This window comes from Acanthopagrus latus, chromosome 9 (assembly GCF_904848185.1).
Source record: "Acanthopagrus latus isolate v.2019 chromosome 9, fAcaLat1.1, whole genome shotgun sequence".
Taxonomy (NCBI): Eukaryota; Metazoa; Chordata; class Actinopteri; order Spariformes; family Sparidae; genus Acanthopagrus; species Acanthopagrus latus.
Window position 1 is genome coordinate 29,260,413 of NC_051047.1, and position 17,158 is coordinate 29,277,570.

Here is a 17,158-nt window from a genome sequence, read left to right on the forward strand (position 1 = left end):
TTTAAATTCTCAGCAAGTAGTCTGTTCTTCATCTTGTATGGTGATGCTACACAATCCTTCTTGAATTTCAACTATGATTTGATTGTCTTAAATCTGTATTACAGCCAAGCAGACACCGTCCCCTGGAGAAGGCAGGGGCCGTGGCCTGAGGCCGGGCGGAAAAGGTCCGCCGCCACCAGAAGAACCTTTTGCAGGATTCAAGCTCAAAGCCGTCCCTCTAAAGTTCATTAAGAAGCTTCAGGACATCGTGCTGCAGGAGGCCGAGTCCATCGGCTCATCAGCTGTGTTTGAATGTGAGGTCTCTCCATCCACTGCCATCACCTCATGGATGAAAGATGGCAGCAACTTGCGCGAAAGCCCAAAGCACAAGTTCACTTCTGATGGCAAAGACCGCAAGTTGAACATTATTGATGTCCAGCTGTCTGACACCGGTGAATACACCTGTATCGCCAAGAATGCTGGCAAGGAAATATCATGCACAGCCAAGCTCATTGTGGAAGGTATTTATATTTTTTAAGAAAAGTTTCAAGTTTCAAGATCCCATTTAAGAATTCATCAATGTCAATTTTCTCATATCCTCTTTATCTCTTCACAGAGCTGCCTGTAAAATGGATCAAAGAGCTGGACGAGGAGACTTCAGCTCTGAAGGGTCAGCCAGTGTATATGACCTGTGAGCTGAACAAAGAGAGAGATGTGGTCTGGAAGAAGGACGGCACGGTCCTGAAGAAAAAGGCGAACAAGGTTCAGATCAATGTCATTGGTATGCAGCACGCTGTGACCATCCAGAACTCAGCTGAGGATGATGCTGGTTCCTATTCCTGCGAAGTCGATGGCCAGGAAGATGTCAAGACCATTACAAATGTTAAAGTGATCGGTAAGCAAAATGAGGAGATTGTATACAAGAACATTTATCAATACTGTTTCTTCCTAATGAACGTATACTGAAGAGGATTAGGGCGAGAATTCATAATTCCTAGAAGACATTTTTTTGCCCATCCCCATTTTCAGTTTACTTGCATCTTAATTTGTATTTGTATGCTGATGACATACAACAATCTTTTGATTGCTATGAACAATATTGTACATGTTGATGTAGTTGTCAGTTAATGTCCTGCAGGTGAAGTCAAATGCACATTGGATCCTGCGTCCATTTGGAGTGTCAGTTGTGCACATCCTCAGCAATTAATGCTCCGTGTGGGCAAGATTCAATGAGCACATGCATGTTAGTGTGTAGGGCCAGTAAAGGGATGTGGGTCAGGAGTGAGTAAGCTCAGCAGCAGCAGCAGGGACAACAATGGGACAACAAGCTTTGCCAAACATGTGCCATCTAGTGGTGTCCTCCAGTAACACACACATATATATATAGGCATGAATGTGAACAACAGTGTTCAGAACACAGCTGGTTGTCAATGCAAAAGTGTGGTTAAAGGCGAGTATGTCTCCAGACTAAGTTGAAAATTGAACACAAAATGACACTCAGACATATAGCTAACCTACCAGTAGTATGCAGTTGCACTTCTATTTTTTGTTATTTTATTTGAGAAGAAGATTGGCTTGAAACAGATTTGAAAAACCAAATTATGAAACAAACCTTTTTTCTATTTCTTCTTCTTCGAACTTTTCCATCCTTAATCTGCAAAAAGACACCAGGATAATGTCGAGATGATGTTTTTAAATATCCCTATCCTTTCTAAGAAGAATTTGAAAATGTGTTGATGATTGTCAGGGCGTAAAACCAAAGATTTTTTGCAAAAGATTTTTCAAATCCAGATGAGACAGTTTAACAATGGCAGAGTTGCCAGTGTTGGGGTGGGGGGGAGTTTAAGTCAATCAATATGATGGACGCTGAGTAACCGTTAACTTCAACAGAAATCATCAAAGACTGGATTGTGAAACCGCTGAGAGACCAGCATGTGAAACCGAAGGCTGCCGCTGTATTCAAATGTGAGCTCTTCAAGGACACTCCTAACTGGAAGTGGCTCAAAGGAGAGAATGAGGTCGTGCCCTCTGACAAGATTGAGATCAAGAAGGAAGGAAAAGAGCTGACGCTTACCATCAAGAACTGTCAGCCTGAGGACGTAGCAGAATATGCCATGGAGGTGGAAGGACGTCTCTACACTGCCAAGCTAACGCTAGGAGGTTTATCTGTTTACCAATTTACTTTTATTTTAACTTGAGTCCCTCAATAACTTTATCTTTAAATCAATTGGTTGATATTCATGAGTTCTAATACTAACCCATTTCTCAGAGCGTGAGGCTGAGATCCTGAAGCCCCTAGCCAGCGTTGAGGTCATTGAGAAGCAAGATGCCACATTTGAGACAGAGATCTCTGAGGACGATGTTCCAGGAGAATGGAAGCTCAAAGGAGAGGTTTTGACCAGATCTCCGGTAAGACTGGATGGACTCCTCAAGTGCCTGAGGTCTTGATACATGTAAAGTTAGGTCTGAAAGACCCAAAGAAAATCAAAGTTGTAGGATTCAGAAACATTTAAAAACATGGTTATGTTACAACATGACAATGAAGGCGATATGTTTAAGATCCAACAGCGACAAATTTAAGCAAACTTGTGGTTTGACCACTTACACCCCAATATACAAAAGGAGGTAATATCTCCTTGAGTTGCTTGTCTTCCATTGAAGTCACAAGAAGTCCACATCAAGCTTAGTTCACTAAAAAGACTCAAACAGACACAAAGAATCAGACAAGTCCTGTCAAAAGAAGTATGTTGACTAGTTGTCTGAGACTTTTGGATTTTCCAAATTTGAATGTTCAATTTCACTACTTTTTATGTATAAATGTACTGTAATGTATCCATCAGACATGTGACATCCAAATGGAGGGCGGCGTGCGTAAGCTCATACTGAAAAATTGCCAGTTGGATCAAGCCGGAGAAGTGTCCTACCAGGCCCTCAATGCCAACACCAGTGCAATGCTTAATGTCAAAGGTAAGGAAGTGCTTCTAGTATCCAAGATTGGATTTTCAACATGCCATTGTTTGAGGATATTAGCTGTAAAAATAAAGTTGTAAGGTCTGCAGGCAATAAAATAAAGCCTTATGGCATGTGAGAGTGGACCTTAGACCTTTATTTGATAGGGTTGATGAGTCAAATTCATTATGTGAGACTTCATGCAGCCCAAGAAGATGAGAAGCAATTTATGGATATGGGATATGAGATCCCAGCTACTTCCCATGGGTGCAATGGTGTCCTGTGTTTGTCGTTCTATTTGTTGTAAAGTATGTTCAATGGAAATGTCTGTTCTGTCAGATTTATGTTAAAATGTGTGTAGTAATGTCACTATATCAAATATCTGTACTGTCTGTGAGTAAATGTTTTATGTTAAATCTACGTACAGTGGCCAGTTTACAAGCTACACCAAGAACATGTTGCTAGTTAGCTCACTTTGATTAATGTTAGAATAGCAGCAGATAGCTTACTGGTGAGTACTTCATAAAAGTGACACAAAGAAGAATGGCCTGAGGAAACAAGAGACTTGCTGCATCCTTATAAACTGTTGATGACAGCTGAAGAAGATGTCAGACTGGTCCTGTCCCATCATTTCCAGTAAGACAGCCTCCTCGATGATGTGATTGAATCCTTGCACCGTGCTCTGAAGCAGACCATATTCCTAAACAATCCTGGGAATGCAACAGTGACGTCATCTTTGTCTGGGACCTGCACAACCTGAAAATGTGTCCTGTAGGTTATCTGTAGGATAAGAAGGCATCTACTGCATATAACATCAGTTAAACCACAAACTGAGAAGAACATAAGTAGACTTACACAGAGTTCTGGAGCCATGAAGGCACATAACAAAAGGGTACAAGGTAAACTGGCCACTTGCTGTAGACTGTGGTACAGTTGTTGTGTGTGGTTGTGTTGTTGACGTTGTGTACCTATGTCACTCTTTAACCCAGAAATTGAAATGGAGTTTGTAGTCCCGCTGAAGGACGTTTCTGTGCCTGAAAAGAAACAGGCCAAGTTTGAATGCACCATCACGAAAGATGTCTCTAAGGTCATGTGGTATAGAGGGGCTGACATCATCACCCCAGACCAAAAGTATGACATAATCGATGATGGAAAGAAGCATATGCTGATTATAAACTGCTGTGAGTTTGACGATGAGGACGAATATACGATTGAGGTTTTGGGCAAAACCTCAACAGCTAGACTCACAGTGGAGGGTAAGTGCTGGGCAGCCATTACTGGACATACTATAACTAGCAGAACCTTTGGTTTCCTCCTCTTTCAAACTAAGTTATATGAATATGCTTTACTAATACAATTTTAGGTATCAGGCTCAAATTTATCTCGCCAATAAAGGACCAAACTGTAAAGGAAGGCAAAACTGCTCGGTTCGAGCTGGAGCTCTCTCACGACAACATCCCTGTCACCTGGTACAAGAACGATGTTAAGATTCATCCAAGCAGGACAGTGGTCACTCATGTGGATGGAAAGAAACACGTCCTTGAAATAAAGGAAGTGACTCTAGATGATACTTGCCAAATTAAGGCTGAGGCCAAAGGAATTCCTTCCATGGCCAACCTGACGGTCATAGGTAAACCACAAATAACCATCTGTCTGTCCTCATCTTCCAGTGTCGTCCTTTTTGTTTCCTACAGCTGTTTGTACCATTCGACCATGTTTGTGTGTGTCCAGATTCACAAAATGACCTTGTGCATGTGTAAGACACACGTGTCTCTGTCTTCTATGTCATCACAAAATGTCTGTCATCCATCTGTGTTCCTTGTCTTTTTTTGCCCGTCTTGTCCATTGTTTGCCTTGTACCATTTATTCGTGTTGTACACGTTTCATTGATGGTCACCCAAAAATGTTCCCATTCCAGAGGGAGATGCATACTTCACGGTTAAGCTGCAGGACTATACTGCAGTGGAGAAAGACGAGGTGGTTCTAGATTGCGAGCTCAGCAAAGACGTTGATGTCATGTGGTACCACAATGAGGCCGAGATCAAGCCCTCTAAGGTGGTGGCCATAAAGGCAGAGGGCAAACGCAGAACCCTCATCATCAAAAAAGTTGGTGACAAAGACAAAGGACAGTACTTATGTGACTGTGGAACAGACAAAACGACTGCAGTGCTTCACATTGAAGGTAAAGACGCAGAAATTGTTTTGGATTTTTGGTACTCACCTCCCATAGAGGCTACTTCATGACGCCCCTCTTCAGCTTACCCTTCACCTGCACTACCTCCTAACAACATCTCAAGCCCAATCACCTTTTTTTTTTTTTTTTTTTGCAGTTGAAGCATCTTTTTACTCTCATCACTTCTTAATTACCACCTGTATGTTGTGTCTCTTGTCACCTTGCAAAAATGGTAGAAAACACTACAAGAGTTAAAAGGCTCACATCGAAGCCATGATCCAGCCCTAATCTGAGGAGGGAATCAGTCTTGTAGTGTTCTTCTACCACAGCTTTTGTCTCTTGTTCTGTTTTATTTGTCTGTTTGTTTGTGTGCTCATGGTTCCTGTAACAGAAACAACCCCTTTATTGGCACCTCAACGATCTGAAAAGGTCCATTTGGAACCAAATGGCTCCACTTAAATTCCTGCAATGACGTTAATGAAGTTTATTCACTCAGACTCTGCTGGGCCACAGGCAGCCTTAAAAAAATATCATCACAGTATTTTACCACCACTGCTAGAGCCAACATTGAAAGTCATTTGGTTGTTTATGGCCCTTTGGAAAAGTTGCTTACAGCATAATAAGGGAGGTTTCTGTATAGTCTCAGTTGCCAAAGTAGAAGCTTTACCTCAGATTATGAGTCAAACATATTCTGGCAACTCTGTCTATGCCTGTCTACGTCTGTTTGTATATATGTACTGTCTGTGTATTTATGTCTTCAGTAAGAATTTTGTCCGCTCTCTTAATCATCAGCTCGCCACATCAAGGTGGTTCGGCCAATGTACGGCGCTGAAGTGTTTGACGGAGAGACAGCTCGATTTGAGGTCGAGCTCAGTGAGGACGATGTCCACGGCCAGTGGAAACTGAACGGCGAAGTCCTCAGTCCATCTGCTGTATGTCACGTTAAAACACATCTCTGCAGATATTCTCTTATCAGTGGTCCAATTCACTTTCATTTTGACTCAACCCAGACTTAGATTTTTATCCAAAAGATAAGATATGACGTATGACAGTTTAGCCAACAAATGAAAGTGGATGTACCACGACGTTGCTCTACTTATGTTTTACTGAAATGCTGAAGTTTGTCGGGCCTCCTGCAGGACGTCGAGATCGTGGAGGATGGAGCCAAACACACTCTGGTCTTGTACAACTGCAAATTGCCTCAAACAGGCGAGGTGGCGTTTACCGCTGCCAATGCCAAGTGTTCGGCTAACCTTAAAGTGAAGGGTGAGCGCTCACTTCCTCACTCTACCTTCTTTTGCAAAGTCATGACACATTTTCCAAGCACAGCACTTTTCATGGTTATCTTGAGCACACAACTCTTGTTCGTGAGCATCTCAACTTCGCCTTGGTATTGATGTGACTCTGTCTGAACCAACAGAACTACCAGTCTCATTCCTTACACCGCTGGCTGATGTGCATGTGTACGAAAAGGATGAGGCGAAATTCGAGCTGGAAATTTCTAGAGAGCCCAAAAGCTTCCGTTGGCTGAAGGGATCTCAGGAATTGTCGAATGATGATAAATTTGAACTCCTGATGGAGGGAAATAGACATACTCTTGTTGTGAAATCTGCCAGATATGATGACGAAGGCAAATACATGTTCGAAGCTGAAGATAAGAGGACGTCTGGAAAATTGATTATCAAAGGTAAATGCAGACTTGAGGCAAACAGTCAAGGAAAGCAACCAGTAAAAATGCTGATCTTATATTTTGATCACAAAGACTGTGTGGCACTTTTTAGGCACTTCATCACCATTTGTGTCCGTATGTTTTCATGTCTTACTAACTGTGTTTGATTTAATTCCCCTCTATGTCCGTAATTTCTGTTTGTCAGGTATTCGGCTCGAATTTATTAAGCCGATTAAAGATGTGACTGTGAAGGAACGTGAAACGGCAGAGTTCAGTGTTGAACTCTCTCATGAAAAGATCCCAGTGGTCTGGTACAAAAATGACATCCGTCTGCACCCCAGCAAGGTGGTGCACATGTCAGAGGATGGAAAAGTCCACACACTGGCCTTCAAGGAGGTCACCATCGATGACACCTCAATGATCAAAGTCGAGGCCATGGGCAAGACCTCAGAGGCCATGCTCACTGTGCTTGGTTAGTATTTCTTTTTAAAGGATGCGGCTGAATTGTGTTGAAGGCACGGTTATAAAACGGATGATGTCATGATCGAAATTCCCAGAAAGACGACCCTCAGTACTGATTCGATGCTTCTGTACCACTGTTTTCATATCTGGTTGTTACTGGTTTTGTTGTTGCCTTCTTGCAGAGGGCGACCTGTATTTCACGGTGAAGCTCCAGAGCTACACCGCTGTCGAGAAGGACGAGGTGATTTTGTCCTGCGAGCTGAGCAAGGCCGTCGGCGAGGTGAAATGGTTCAAAGACGGTAGCGAAATCTATCCCTCCAAAAACATTATCTTCCAATCAGACGGCAAGAAGCGCTTGCTGGTCATCAAGAAGGCGGCGAAGAGCAACGTGGGAGCGTACACCTGCGACTGTGGCACCGACAAAACCACAGCCGACCTGAACATCGAAGGTAATGTCCGCGGCGATCCGGCCCCTCCCCCTCACCTGGTCAAGACTGCAGAATCAGGCCCCGCCTCTCTCTGGGCTCATCTCATCTCCCCTCGGTCCTCCATTACTGTGTCCTGTACTCCCATTCTGAGTGTTTGTAGAGTTTGTTATCAGAACACTTGAGGAAAATCCAACCCTATAAATCCTATACATCTACAGTGAACATTATAACAACATATAGAAACACTGTATGAACGCTGAAGTAATGATGGAGACATGAATGTAACACTCATGTTAATGTCTCTTTTCTCAGATGTCCATATTAGTGTTCATATGAATGTTATAATATTTAAATAGTCAGTTATACATTTTTTAAATCAATGCTCTTTAACTAAAAAACATGTTGATCATACTAACACCTTTTTAAACTTAATGATTAACAGATGCTTAGTTCAGTTTGTCAAGAACTATTTATTTGTTTATAATCCAATTGTACGACATTTGTAACCTGTTGATTTGTAGCTAGTTGATAACATACTTGTATGTTAATTACTAGTGCTATTGCTGCTAACCATTAACACAAATAATAATAGAATTAATAATTAATCCTCGATAATTATAGTTTAGAAGTTTTTTGTTTTTTACCAATTGAGAAGAAATACATTCAGAAACTAAAACTGATTAAATTGATTCCTAAATGTCTTCATAAGCATGAATAATTCAGTTATAAGACATTTACAGAGAGTCTGTTGATAGTGTGGAGATGTTTTATAGGGTTGGGTTATTGTCAAGAGTTGCTCCGTGTCTTCTGCTTTTGCACAAATTGTAAGTCGCTCTGAGAGAGAGCGTCAGCTTCTCGCCCAAAGTGTCACGTCTTCATGTCCACTGTATTCCCTCCAGCGGTCACCAGACACACAGCTGTATTTTTCACTGTATACGACATCGTGAAAGTGTTCTCACTTGTTCTCTGGGTTCTCTGAGAGATTTCAGTGAGCTTCACCTTCTGTTTGGTTTTCTCTAACATCTTTTTAAACCTCTGCAGAGCGTGAAATCAAGGTTGTTCGCCCGCTGTACAGCGTGGAGGTCACAGAGACCGAGACAGCCAAGTTTGAAACAGAGATTTCAGAGGAGGACATTCACGCCACCTGGAAACTAAAGGGAGAGACACTCCACCCGTCTGCTGTAAGATTAAACACTGACTGACACAAATAGAGAGGTCTTTTTTATTTAAAGCAGAAAAAGAATCCAATAAACATAATTCAACTTTCATTGATACTCAATCAAATCATGTCAAATTTATTTATCATTTACCTCAACTTACCATCTGTACTGTGAATTTTTCTTCACAGGAGGTGGAGATCAAGGAGGAGGGAACCCGACGCATATTGATCCTTTACAACTGTAAGAAGGACATGGCCGGAGGCGTCGACTTCGCAGCAGCGAATGCCAAATCATCAGCTCAGCTCAGAGTGAAAGGTGACAGAAAAAACACGAACACAAATCAGAGACAGTTGGTGAAAGCATGTGTTGGTAGTTAGCTTTAAATGAATGGATCTGAGTGACACCTCTGATCCTGTACACTGTTACCCAATCAACCAGATTTGGGTTTCGCTTCATAAAAGAATTTGTATGCTGTTGTGAGAAATATGAAACCCAGTTCCTTCATCCTAATTGGTTAGCTGAGGGAAAAAAGTGGTTCATGACACTTTCGTTACTTCGTGCTTCGCTGACACATTTTTAACCAGTTGCTGCTCGATGTGTTCAATTTGAGTAAAACTCTAATTTTCACAGATGTAAACAATAATAACTCTTGATTATTTTCATGCAAATTGTTAATTGATAGCAACATTTCTAATAATTCGAAAGTGAATGTCACACTGCAGAGATGTGAAGCTGCTCCGAAACCAACAAAGTTTCTGGTGGACAAAGAGTTATCAGCCTGAGATAAAGTATCTCATCAAACACAGATGAGGTTCGTTTGTTTAGAAGTTAACAGCAAATCTGAGAGTCGTTCAGTAAAACAAGACGTTTTCTCAATGAACCAGTAAACAGGAAAATAAACACAAAACTGTCATCCAATCTTACCAGCAAAATGTTTGATTGCAGATTCATCCTGAGTAAAATCATTTCTCTGTTTGGACCCATCAAAGCTAGTTTAAGGTTGTGTTTGATTCATTTCTTCTTCCAGTAAGACCAGTAATGCATGTTTATTTATTCTACACTGCAGCAGAATCCTCCATCTTAACAAGTCATTCATTCTCATATTTCAGGATGTTTTTTTAATGTAACTACAACAAAATTCAGCCAATATGTATGTTATGATTCAATCGCAGCCACTGACTGAAAATACAAGTTAAATTGTCATTAGTAAAACTCTAGTAATTATATCATTTTACAGGTTTCCTGCTTCTGAATAAATCAAAACTTTGCTTTGGAAAGCCTTCAAATATTTTGTTCCAAAGGATAAGAAGTTATATTTGAAGTATTGAATTCAACTACAAGTATTAAAGGATAATCAATAACTGCAATTTAGGCATATTCTGCAAAAGGAAGTTTAAGAATGATTCTTGATAGTGTAAGTCTTTCAAAACTGATCTCCGAAAAATGAAATCACTTGTTGAGAAAGATATTTTGCAGTGTATTAATGTTGCTCTAAATATCTCGATGTGATAGCTCGTTGTCAGCCTGCAGAGACGACTGGCAGAGCAGATAACGACTGTAAACACTTCAGACTGACAGCTCGCTGATTAAATGGACAGTCCGGCTCTCAACTGGCTGTCACTGACACTTCACACGGCCTTTAACTGGCCGTAAAGGGGCTTTAATTCAGGAATGTGAAGAAGCCTGTTGTAAATAGTTGATGCTGCTTGTTAATCTAAACTGACATACTGGATCTCAGTCCAGCCCACGTAACCAAAACTTCCATAACACCAGTTACATGTCAGCGTTACAACACAGGCATTTTCGGCAGTGTGCGTTGGGTAACTCCTGCCAGGAGCGCCACATTCTCCTTTTCCAGGAAAATTGCAGGCCAGTGATTGACAGGAGCAGATTGTCTTCTCCTGATGGGTTTTGCAGAAGGTGGCTCTCAGCCAGTCAGGCCCCTCGGTTATTTTAGAAGCCACATGCCTTATCTAGAGCAGGTTTGCAGTGGTGGGCAGGGGGGAGGAAGCCACCCTGTCTCTCACTGGTTTGTGGCAGCCATATACATCTGACGGCAGGTCGTATGCTAATGAGCTTGGCCTCCCAGTGCCAAGTCCCAGGGTGGCTGGCTTCAGTTGTCCTGAGGGCTTCAGCGGCCTGCCTTCAGTTCAACCACACCATGAGGATTAGCTGTTGAGGATTAGCTGTTTCTCTCTGGGATTTTTGGATCTATTGACCTGTGTCGGGAGGGGGTGGACTAACCATGTCTTCTCCCCAATCCAAAGCCCGAGTGATCGGCCTGATGAAGCCTCTGAACGATGTCACCGTGACCGCCGGAGAGACGGCCACCTTCGAGTGCGAGCTGTCATACGAAGGCATCGTTGTCGAGTGGTTCCTTGGGGGTACAAAGCTGGAACCCAGCGACAGAGTAAGTCCCACCACACCTGACTGAGTCCTCACCATGTTTACACACAAGACCTGTTGACATTCAGTGATGTAGACTTCAGCCCTTGTGGTGGTTCTGGTCCAGAGTCAGAGCCACTGCTTTCCTTTGTATTTGTACACAATGTTCAGTTTTCTCTGCACCACGCTGCTCCAGCTCCAGTCTGTCTTCATATAAGGGCCTGCTGGTGGAGCTTCAGGATTCCAGCTGAGCATTCGATCCTTGTTTTGTGATAACGCAGGCAGGGAGCTTTTCTGCCCTGCAAGCGTTTCTACAGGGTTATTTTTAACAGCTGCAGGAGGTTGAGGCGCAGGGCAGGTGGCAACAGGAGCTATTTGACAGCTTCAGTTTTAAAAACACGGGACGTGCTGTAAATGTTTGTGTTTGCTTTGAAATCGTTGCTGCTTTCACGCCGATATAAGAGTTGAAAAGAGCTTGTGTGGTGGAGGCCCTGAAACGATATCCAGTCATAACACAGGATTAGTTTGATTATTGGATGTAACCTGAGAACTCTGAGGATTCCTAAGAAACACGATCTCTCTCTGGGTTGTGCAAGTGTGATTGACTACATGTTACATGTTCAATACGGTGGACATTCACACGCTCCATCAACTGTTTCAGCATAACTCAAAATAAACCTGCTCGTAGTTGTCTGACTGTTTGATAGACTGTATTTAAGTGTTTTGCTTGTTTTTTATGAATATAAGTTAATATAAAGTAATTCAAGGTAAAAGTAGTTTTAGTAATATTTATTTTGATGCAGCAAACATAAACCATTTCCTGTAAACACCAGTGTAACTAACGGATATTAAATAGATTATTTTTGCCCAAACAATGACACTTGTTCGTGCTGTTACATCTGAAAAACAAAATGAATGGAAACAAAGACATTTTGCAAGTAGATTAAGAAAAATATGACTGTGCTGAGTCTCATTTTTAGTTTTAAACCACAGACCTGGAAAACCATCGAGGTTTAGAGGCGGCTAAAGTCTGATATTAAGCCTTTAACAGTAGTAAGTAAATCTCACTGAGCACAACAGTTTGTCTGGCCACATATTTAGTTTCAGTGAGTAGAACTTCACAGAAGTTCTTTTAGTGACATGTATGAGATGTAACTGTCCAGAAAGGCAGATAAAACAGTAGAACTGTCACCCAACAAGCTCACAAAGACCAGTAAAAGTGACATTAAGATAAATTAAAGTGTTCCAGTCTGTAGTTAAGAAAACTCCTGAAAAAGTTTAGCTGCTTTACTTTTTTAAAGTAATTTACAACTGAATACAAAACAAAAGAGACGTTTGAACCAAATACTATGACATTTACCACACAGCTCCTTTATTTGTTGTATAACCACGTGTCAGCGGCTCGTGTATCCTCCTCAAAAGATCCACAAACACATTTTTAAACCTGAATTTTAACTCATCGCCATTGAAACATAAAAGGTTGATAGTATTCTCAGCTTTTATTTGATAAAGACAGAGATAAAAATGATCCAAGAAAAACTTTAAAAGAGTACATGATGATTAACTGTATATCAGAAATGTTTTAGAGATAATACAGAGATAACTATATTCAAGTTTCTTTTGTTAAACTTCAAGAAAATCAAGGAATGGTAAAGATGACATCTTCAGTATTAGAAATGCCATATGTTTAGTTCCTTCAGTGAAGAATGTGCTGTGGGCTCGGACAGCTCAGTGTAATATACAGTCTTGGATGTGTGGTAAAATCAGCTGTCAGGTGTCAAAGGTCTGTAGTTTAAATCGGGGGAAGGAAAGCAGCTGCCTGCGTTCATTTTAGCTGTCAGGGCTCAGCTGACTGACTGTGGGTCTGCTGGAGACTCCAATCTCAGTTCAACTATGTTTCAACCTCACAGACAAAACTCACACACAGGATGATGTCGATAAAACACACAGGCTCAGTTATCTTGTTCTGTGAGCCTGACAGGTGCAGTCCAGGGCAATAAAACCTCTTGAACAATAATAGATGATAAAACCATAATCTCACTAGGCCTGAGTCTGTGCTATAATTCTGACAGACACAGTTGTGGGAAATAATCCCCCAAATCACGTAAATGATCACTGACAGTAAAATCCTCAATCTCACTGACTCTGTTGACCCTATCAGGCAGTGCTCAGGGCGTAGCTGCAAGGTGGATATCTATTTGATGTTATTAGAAGTTAAATGGCTCAGAAGTGACTTTAGGACAAAGCTTAAGGAAACCAGCAGTTAGAGTAAAATGACCCTGGAAAAGAGTTAAAGAACAGCTTGAGTAGAGAAAGTAAAACCCTCTCGATGATTGGCTGTTAAACCTAGCAGACAAGATTAAGGGACACATACTCTGTTGGACCTACAGGTGAAGGTCTGGGCATGTTAAATGCGATCATGACTCTTTTGAACCTGACAGATTGTGTTCAGGGCAGAGTAAATCATCCTCTCGTGCTGACTTTGGTGAACCTGACAAGCAATGCTCAGGGAGGGTTTAACTGCTGTTGAAGCCACACACCGTGTTCTGGGCACGTTAAACCAAATGACTTGGATTCTGGTGAACCTCCAGGAAAAGTTCAGGGTTCATATTAAATTATTATAATTTAAAGACTCTATTCAACCTGCAGACCATGTTGCTGACCTGAACCTGACAGGTTGTGTTCAGAGGACGTTTAAACGTGTAAATTACTGACTGTGGACCTTCAGACAATGTTCAGCACATATTAATCCTGACACTGATTAACTCTGTTGGGCCTACAGATGAAGTCCATGGCACTTTAAACCTGATGACTTATGGATTCACCCTTCAGACCATGTTCAGGGCATGTTAAGCCCTCAGTGACTGTCTCTGTTGAATCTGACAGGTGGTGGTGAAGGCAGAGGATAAAGTCCACAGCTTGACTCTGAGGGACGTCCAGCTGAATGAAGCCGGACAAGTCAAACTCACCGCCAAGGACTTCCAGACCGACGCCAACCTCATCGTCAAAGGTAGGTCTAGTTTGTCTTACACTTGACTTGACATCATTGATGACCATGGTTACAGGTGCAGCAGAGCACACTTCTGACCAGAGGAGAAATGTATCTGACACTTTCAATCAGAGAAGGCAGCAAAAACACTTTTCAGCCTGGTATTAAGTCACTCTGAAAACCACAGATTGTCAATGAAAGTCCTGCGCCGGGTTTAATAACAAAGAAAAGAAGCTTCTTTTACGCTGATGTAGTTTAGCAGAGTAGAAACTAAACATCGGTCTATTTCTTTTTTCTTTTTTTTTTTGCCTTCAGAGCCAGCAGTTGAGTTCACGAAGCCTCTGGAGGACCAGACGGTGGAGGAGGAATCCACCGCCACACTCGAGTGTGAAGTTTCCAGAGAGAACGCAGAGGTGCGATGGTTCAGGGATGGACAGGATATCCGCAAGACCAAGAAGTACGAGATGATCGTTGATGGCCGCAAGAGAGCGCTGCTCATTCATGACTGTACTCTTGATGACTCAAGGACATACACTTGTGACGCCAAAGACTTCAAAACCTCCTGCTTCCTCAATGTTGAACGTGAGTACAGCTGTGAAGTACAAAATGATATTGAAGGAATCTTTCTAAGAGTTGAGGAACCGCATCTCCATTAGGGGTCAGGGAGTCTCTCAAAAGAGTTAAGTTGCCAAAACAAATGAAGTAAAGAATGACTTGAACGTTCTATAAAAGTTAGTGGACTTATTATTGGAGTTTAGGGATCCCTTACAAACATGTCCTTCACTAGAAGAACCCCATAAGTGGTAACCAACCATGTAAAAAGTTCAAGAATCCCTTGTTACCCCTTAAAACATTCTGAATTCTGTATTCAGTAAATTGTTCTTTACAAGAAACTGTAAATGTTACTGAACATTAAAGAAAGATGCTCTAATTAGAGTTAAGGGGAAAAAAGACATTAGATGTGAAGAAGCCTTCAGTAAATTAAGGAATTTACAAACGCTAAAAGATTTTGAATAATAAAATAAGACTCAAGGATTCTCTGTACTGGAGTGAAGGGATTCTCATCAGACCTGAAGGATTTGTAAGAAGCGAGTGAATCACCCTGTTAACACTTCGCTCTGCGTGTCAACAGCTCCACATATCGAGTTCTCGAAGCCGCTGCATGATGTCGAGGTCAAAGAGAAGGAATCTGCCAGGTTTGAATGTGAAGTCTCCAGAGAGGACGTCAAAGTGAGCACACTGCTTTGTCTGCTTCTTTAGATGAACTATGATTACAGTAACATTTCAAATCATATTTCTGTTTTGAACCTCTCCTCGTGCTTGCTGCCCCACAGGTCCGCTGGTTTAAGGATGGAAGTGAAATTAGAAAGGGGAAGAAGTATGAAATTATTGCTCAAGGTCGCCAACACATCCTCATCATCCACAAGTCTGTGTTTGACGATGAGGCTGAATACGAATGTGACGCTAAAACCTCCAAATCCTCCGGCATGCTCACTGTCGTTGGTAAGAATAAACCCACCGTGATCACGTAAGACTGCTGAATTTAGCTGTGACATTCAGGTGATATCTGACCTGCATCTGTTTGTCTAATTGCAGAGGAGGAGGCGAGGTTCACCAAGAACTTGTCCAACGTGGAGGGAACTGAGACGGACAGCGTGAAGCTGATCTGCGAGGTCTCCAAACCCAGCGCTGATGTTATCTGGTACAAAGGAGATGAGGAACTGCCCGAGGGCGGTCGCTACGAATACATTTATGATGGGAAGAGGAGGATCCTCCTCATCCAGGACCTGAAGATGGCCGACGCTGGAGAGTACAACTGCAGGCTGAGTCCCAGTGTCAAAACCTCTGGAAATCTCAAGATTAATGGTATGAAAAGAAAATGTTTCTGATCATTTCCAAGCCTCTTTATCTTTATAGAGCTTTCAAAAACAACGATTTAGATGTTTTTAGTTTGATTGGTTCTGATTTTTTTCTTTTTGGTACCAGACGAGGAAATTAATAGACAGATTCAGGTTGTCATGTCCTCAAAAATTAATAATTCAATTCCATAAATAATTTAGATTGAAATTGTCTTAAATTTGAATTTGTCAATTGCTTCATTTTGATCAAATGTCATTAATCTATCTTTGAATTTCTTTTTGTCACAATGAGTGCAAGGAAACTTATTTTGTTATTGAACTAGTCTCAGACAGAACTAACCTCCGCTCCCTGACGGTGCTTCCTGTGTTTCAGAACTGGCTGCTGAGTTCATCTCTAGGCCTCAGAGCCAGGAAGTGGTCGAGAGCCAGAAGGCGGAGTTCACCTGCTCCGTCTCCAAGGAAACCTTTGAGGTCAAATGGCTTAAAGACGACAAAGAGCTGGAGGCAGGAGACAAATACCAGATGGTGAGCGATGGCAAGAGACGAACTCTGGTCATCAAGAACTGCGAGCTCAAAGACGAGGGCGGATACGTAGTGATGATCGGAGCGACAAGAGCCAGCGCTGACCTCACTGTGCTCGGTAAGCCCCGCCCACAAACACATCTTTATCAAGTCAAGAGGGAAAAAACTTTGTGTTCATCTGTGTCACTAAAAATACAAGCTAGTTTTAAATAAGTTTGATTAATAGAAACAGAAATGCCATTTTTGTATCCCTGTACATCCTTTAGACCTTTCTGGAGATAATTCACTCATTTTGGCATTATTTAAAATTTTACTCCTTGTTTGATGATAATAATCACTGCACAGTAGACAGGAGAACAATTGTATATAAGCACATTCCCGCTAGAGAAAGAAAGGAATACATTAAATGTTGAAAAACTCATGTCAAGAAAATATATTTGACTTTTTTTAAACTGGAAATCGACCGCAGTAATTAAAAATGTCAAATTCCTGTCATGATTTGGAGTTGAAAAGTCAAAACTCTGTTTTAGCAGCAAAACTGAGCTTCCATATATTCAATTAGTGAGGTGTTGTCGACAAGTAT

The 17,158-nt window shown here is 41.6% G+C and overlaps 1 protein-coding gene across 1 annotated transcript in view; it reads left to right on the forward strand.

The window, feature by feature from the left end:
• ttn.2 (titin, tandem duplicate 2) overlaps positions 1 to 17,158 on the forward strand; it is a 202,854-nt gene that overhangs the window by 91,157 nt on the left and 94,539 nt on the right. Inside the window, exons 100-121 of the mRNA XM_037110653.1 lie at positions 105 to 500; positions 596 to 874; positions 1,870 to 2,139; positions 2,249 to 2,388; positions 2,820 to 2,946; positions 3,918 to 4,184; positions 4,292 to 4,558; positions 4,847 to 5,110; positions 5,894 to 6,033; positions 6,241 to 6,367; positions 6,522 to 6,788; positions 6,976 to 7,242; positions 7,415 to 7,681; positions 8,702 to 8,841; positions 9,009 to 9,135; positions 11,088 to 11,230; positions 14,092 to 14,215; positions 14,510 to 14,776; positions 15,327 to 15,424; positions 15,529 to 15,697; positions 15,791 to 16,060; positions 16,427 to 16,693. Of these exons, the coding sequence (XP_036966548.1) occupies positions 105 to 500; positions 596 to 874; positions 1,870 to 2,139; positions 2,249 to 2,388; positions 2,820 to 2,946; positions 3,918 to 4,184; positions 4,292 to 4,558; positions 4,847 to 5,110; positions 5,894 to 6,033; positions 6,241 to 6,367; positions 6,522 to 6,788; positions 6,976 to 7,242; positions 7,415 to 7,681; positions 8,702 to 8,841; positions 9,009 to 9,135; positions 11,088 to 11,230; positions 14,092 to 14,215; positions 14,510 to 14,776; positions 15,327 to 15,424; positions 15,529 to 15,697; positions 15,791 to 16,060; positions 16,427 to 16,693 (4,683 nt within the window). The remainder of the gene's footprint in view (positions 1 to 104; positions 501 to 595; positions 875 to 1,869; positions 2,140 to 2,248; positions 2,389 to 2,819; positions 2,947 to 3,917; positions 4,185 to 4,291; positions 4,559 to 4,846; positions 5,111 to 5,893; positions 6,034 to 6,240; positions 6,368 to 6,521; positions 6,789 to 6,975; positions 7,243 to 7,414; positions 7,682 to 8,701; positions 8,842 to 9,008; positions 9,136 to 11,087; positions 11,231 to 14,091; positions 14,216 to 14,509; positions 14,777 to 15,326; positions 15,425 to 15,528; positions 15,698 to 15,790; positions 16,061 to 16,426; positions 16,694 to 17,158) is intronic.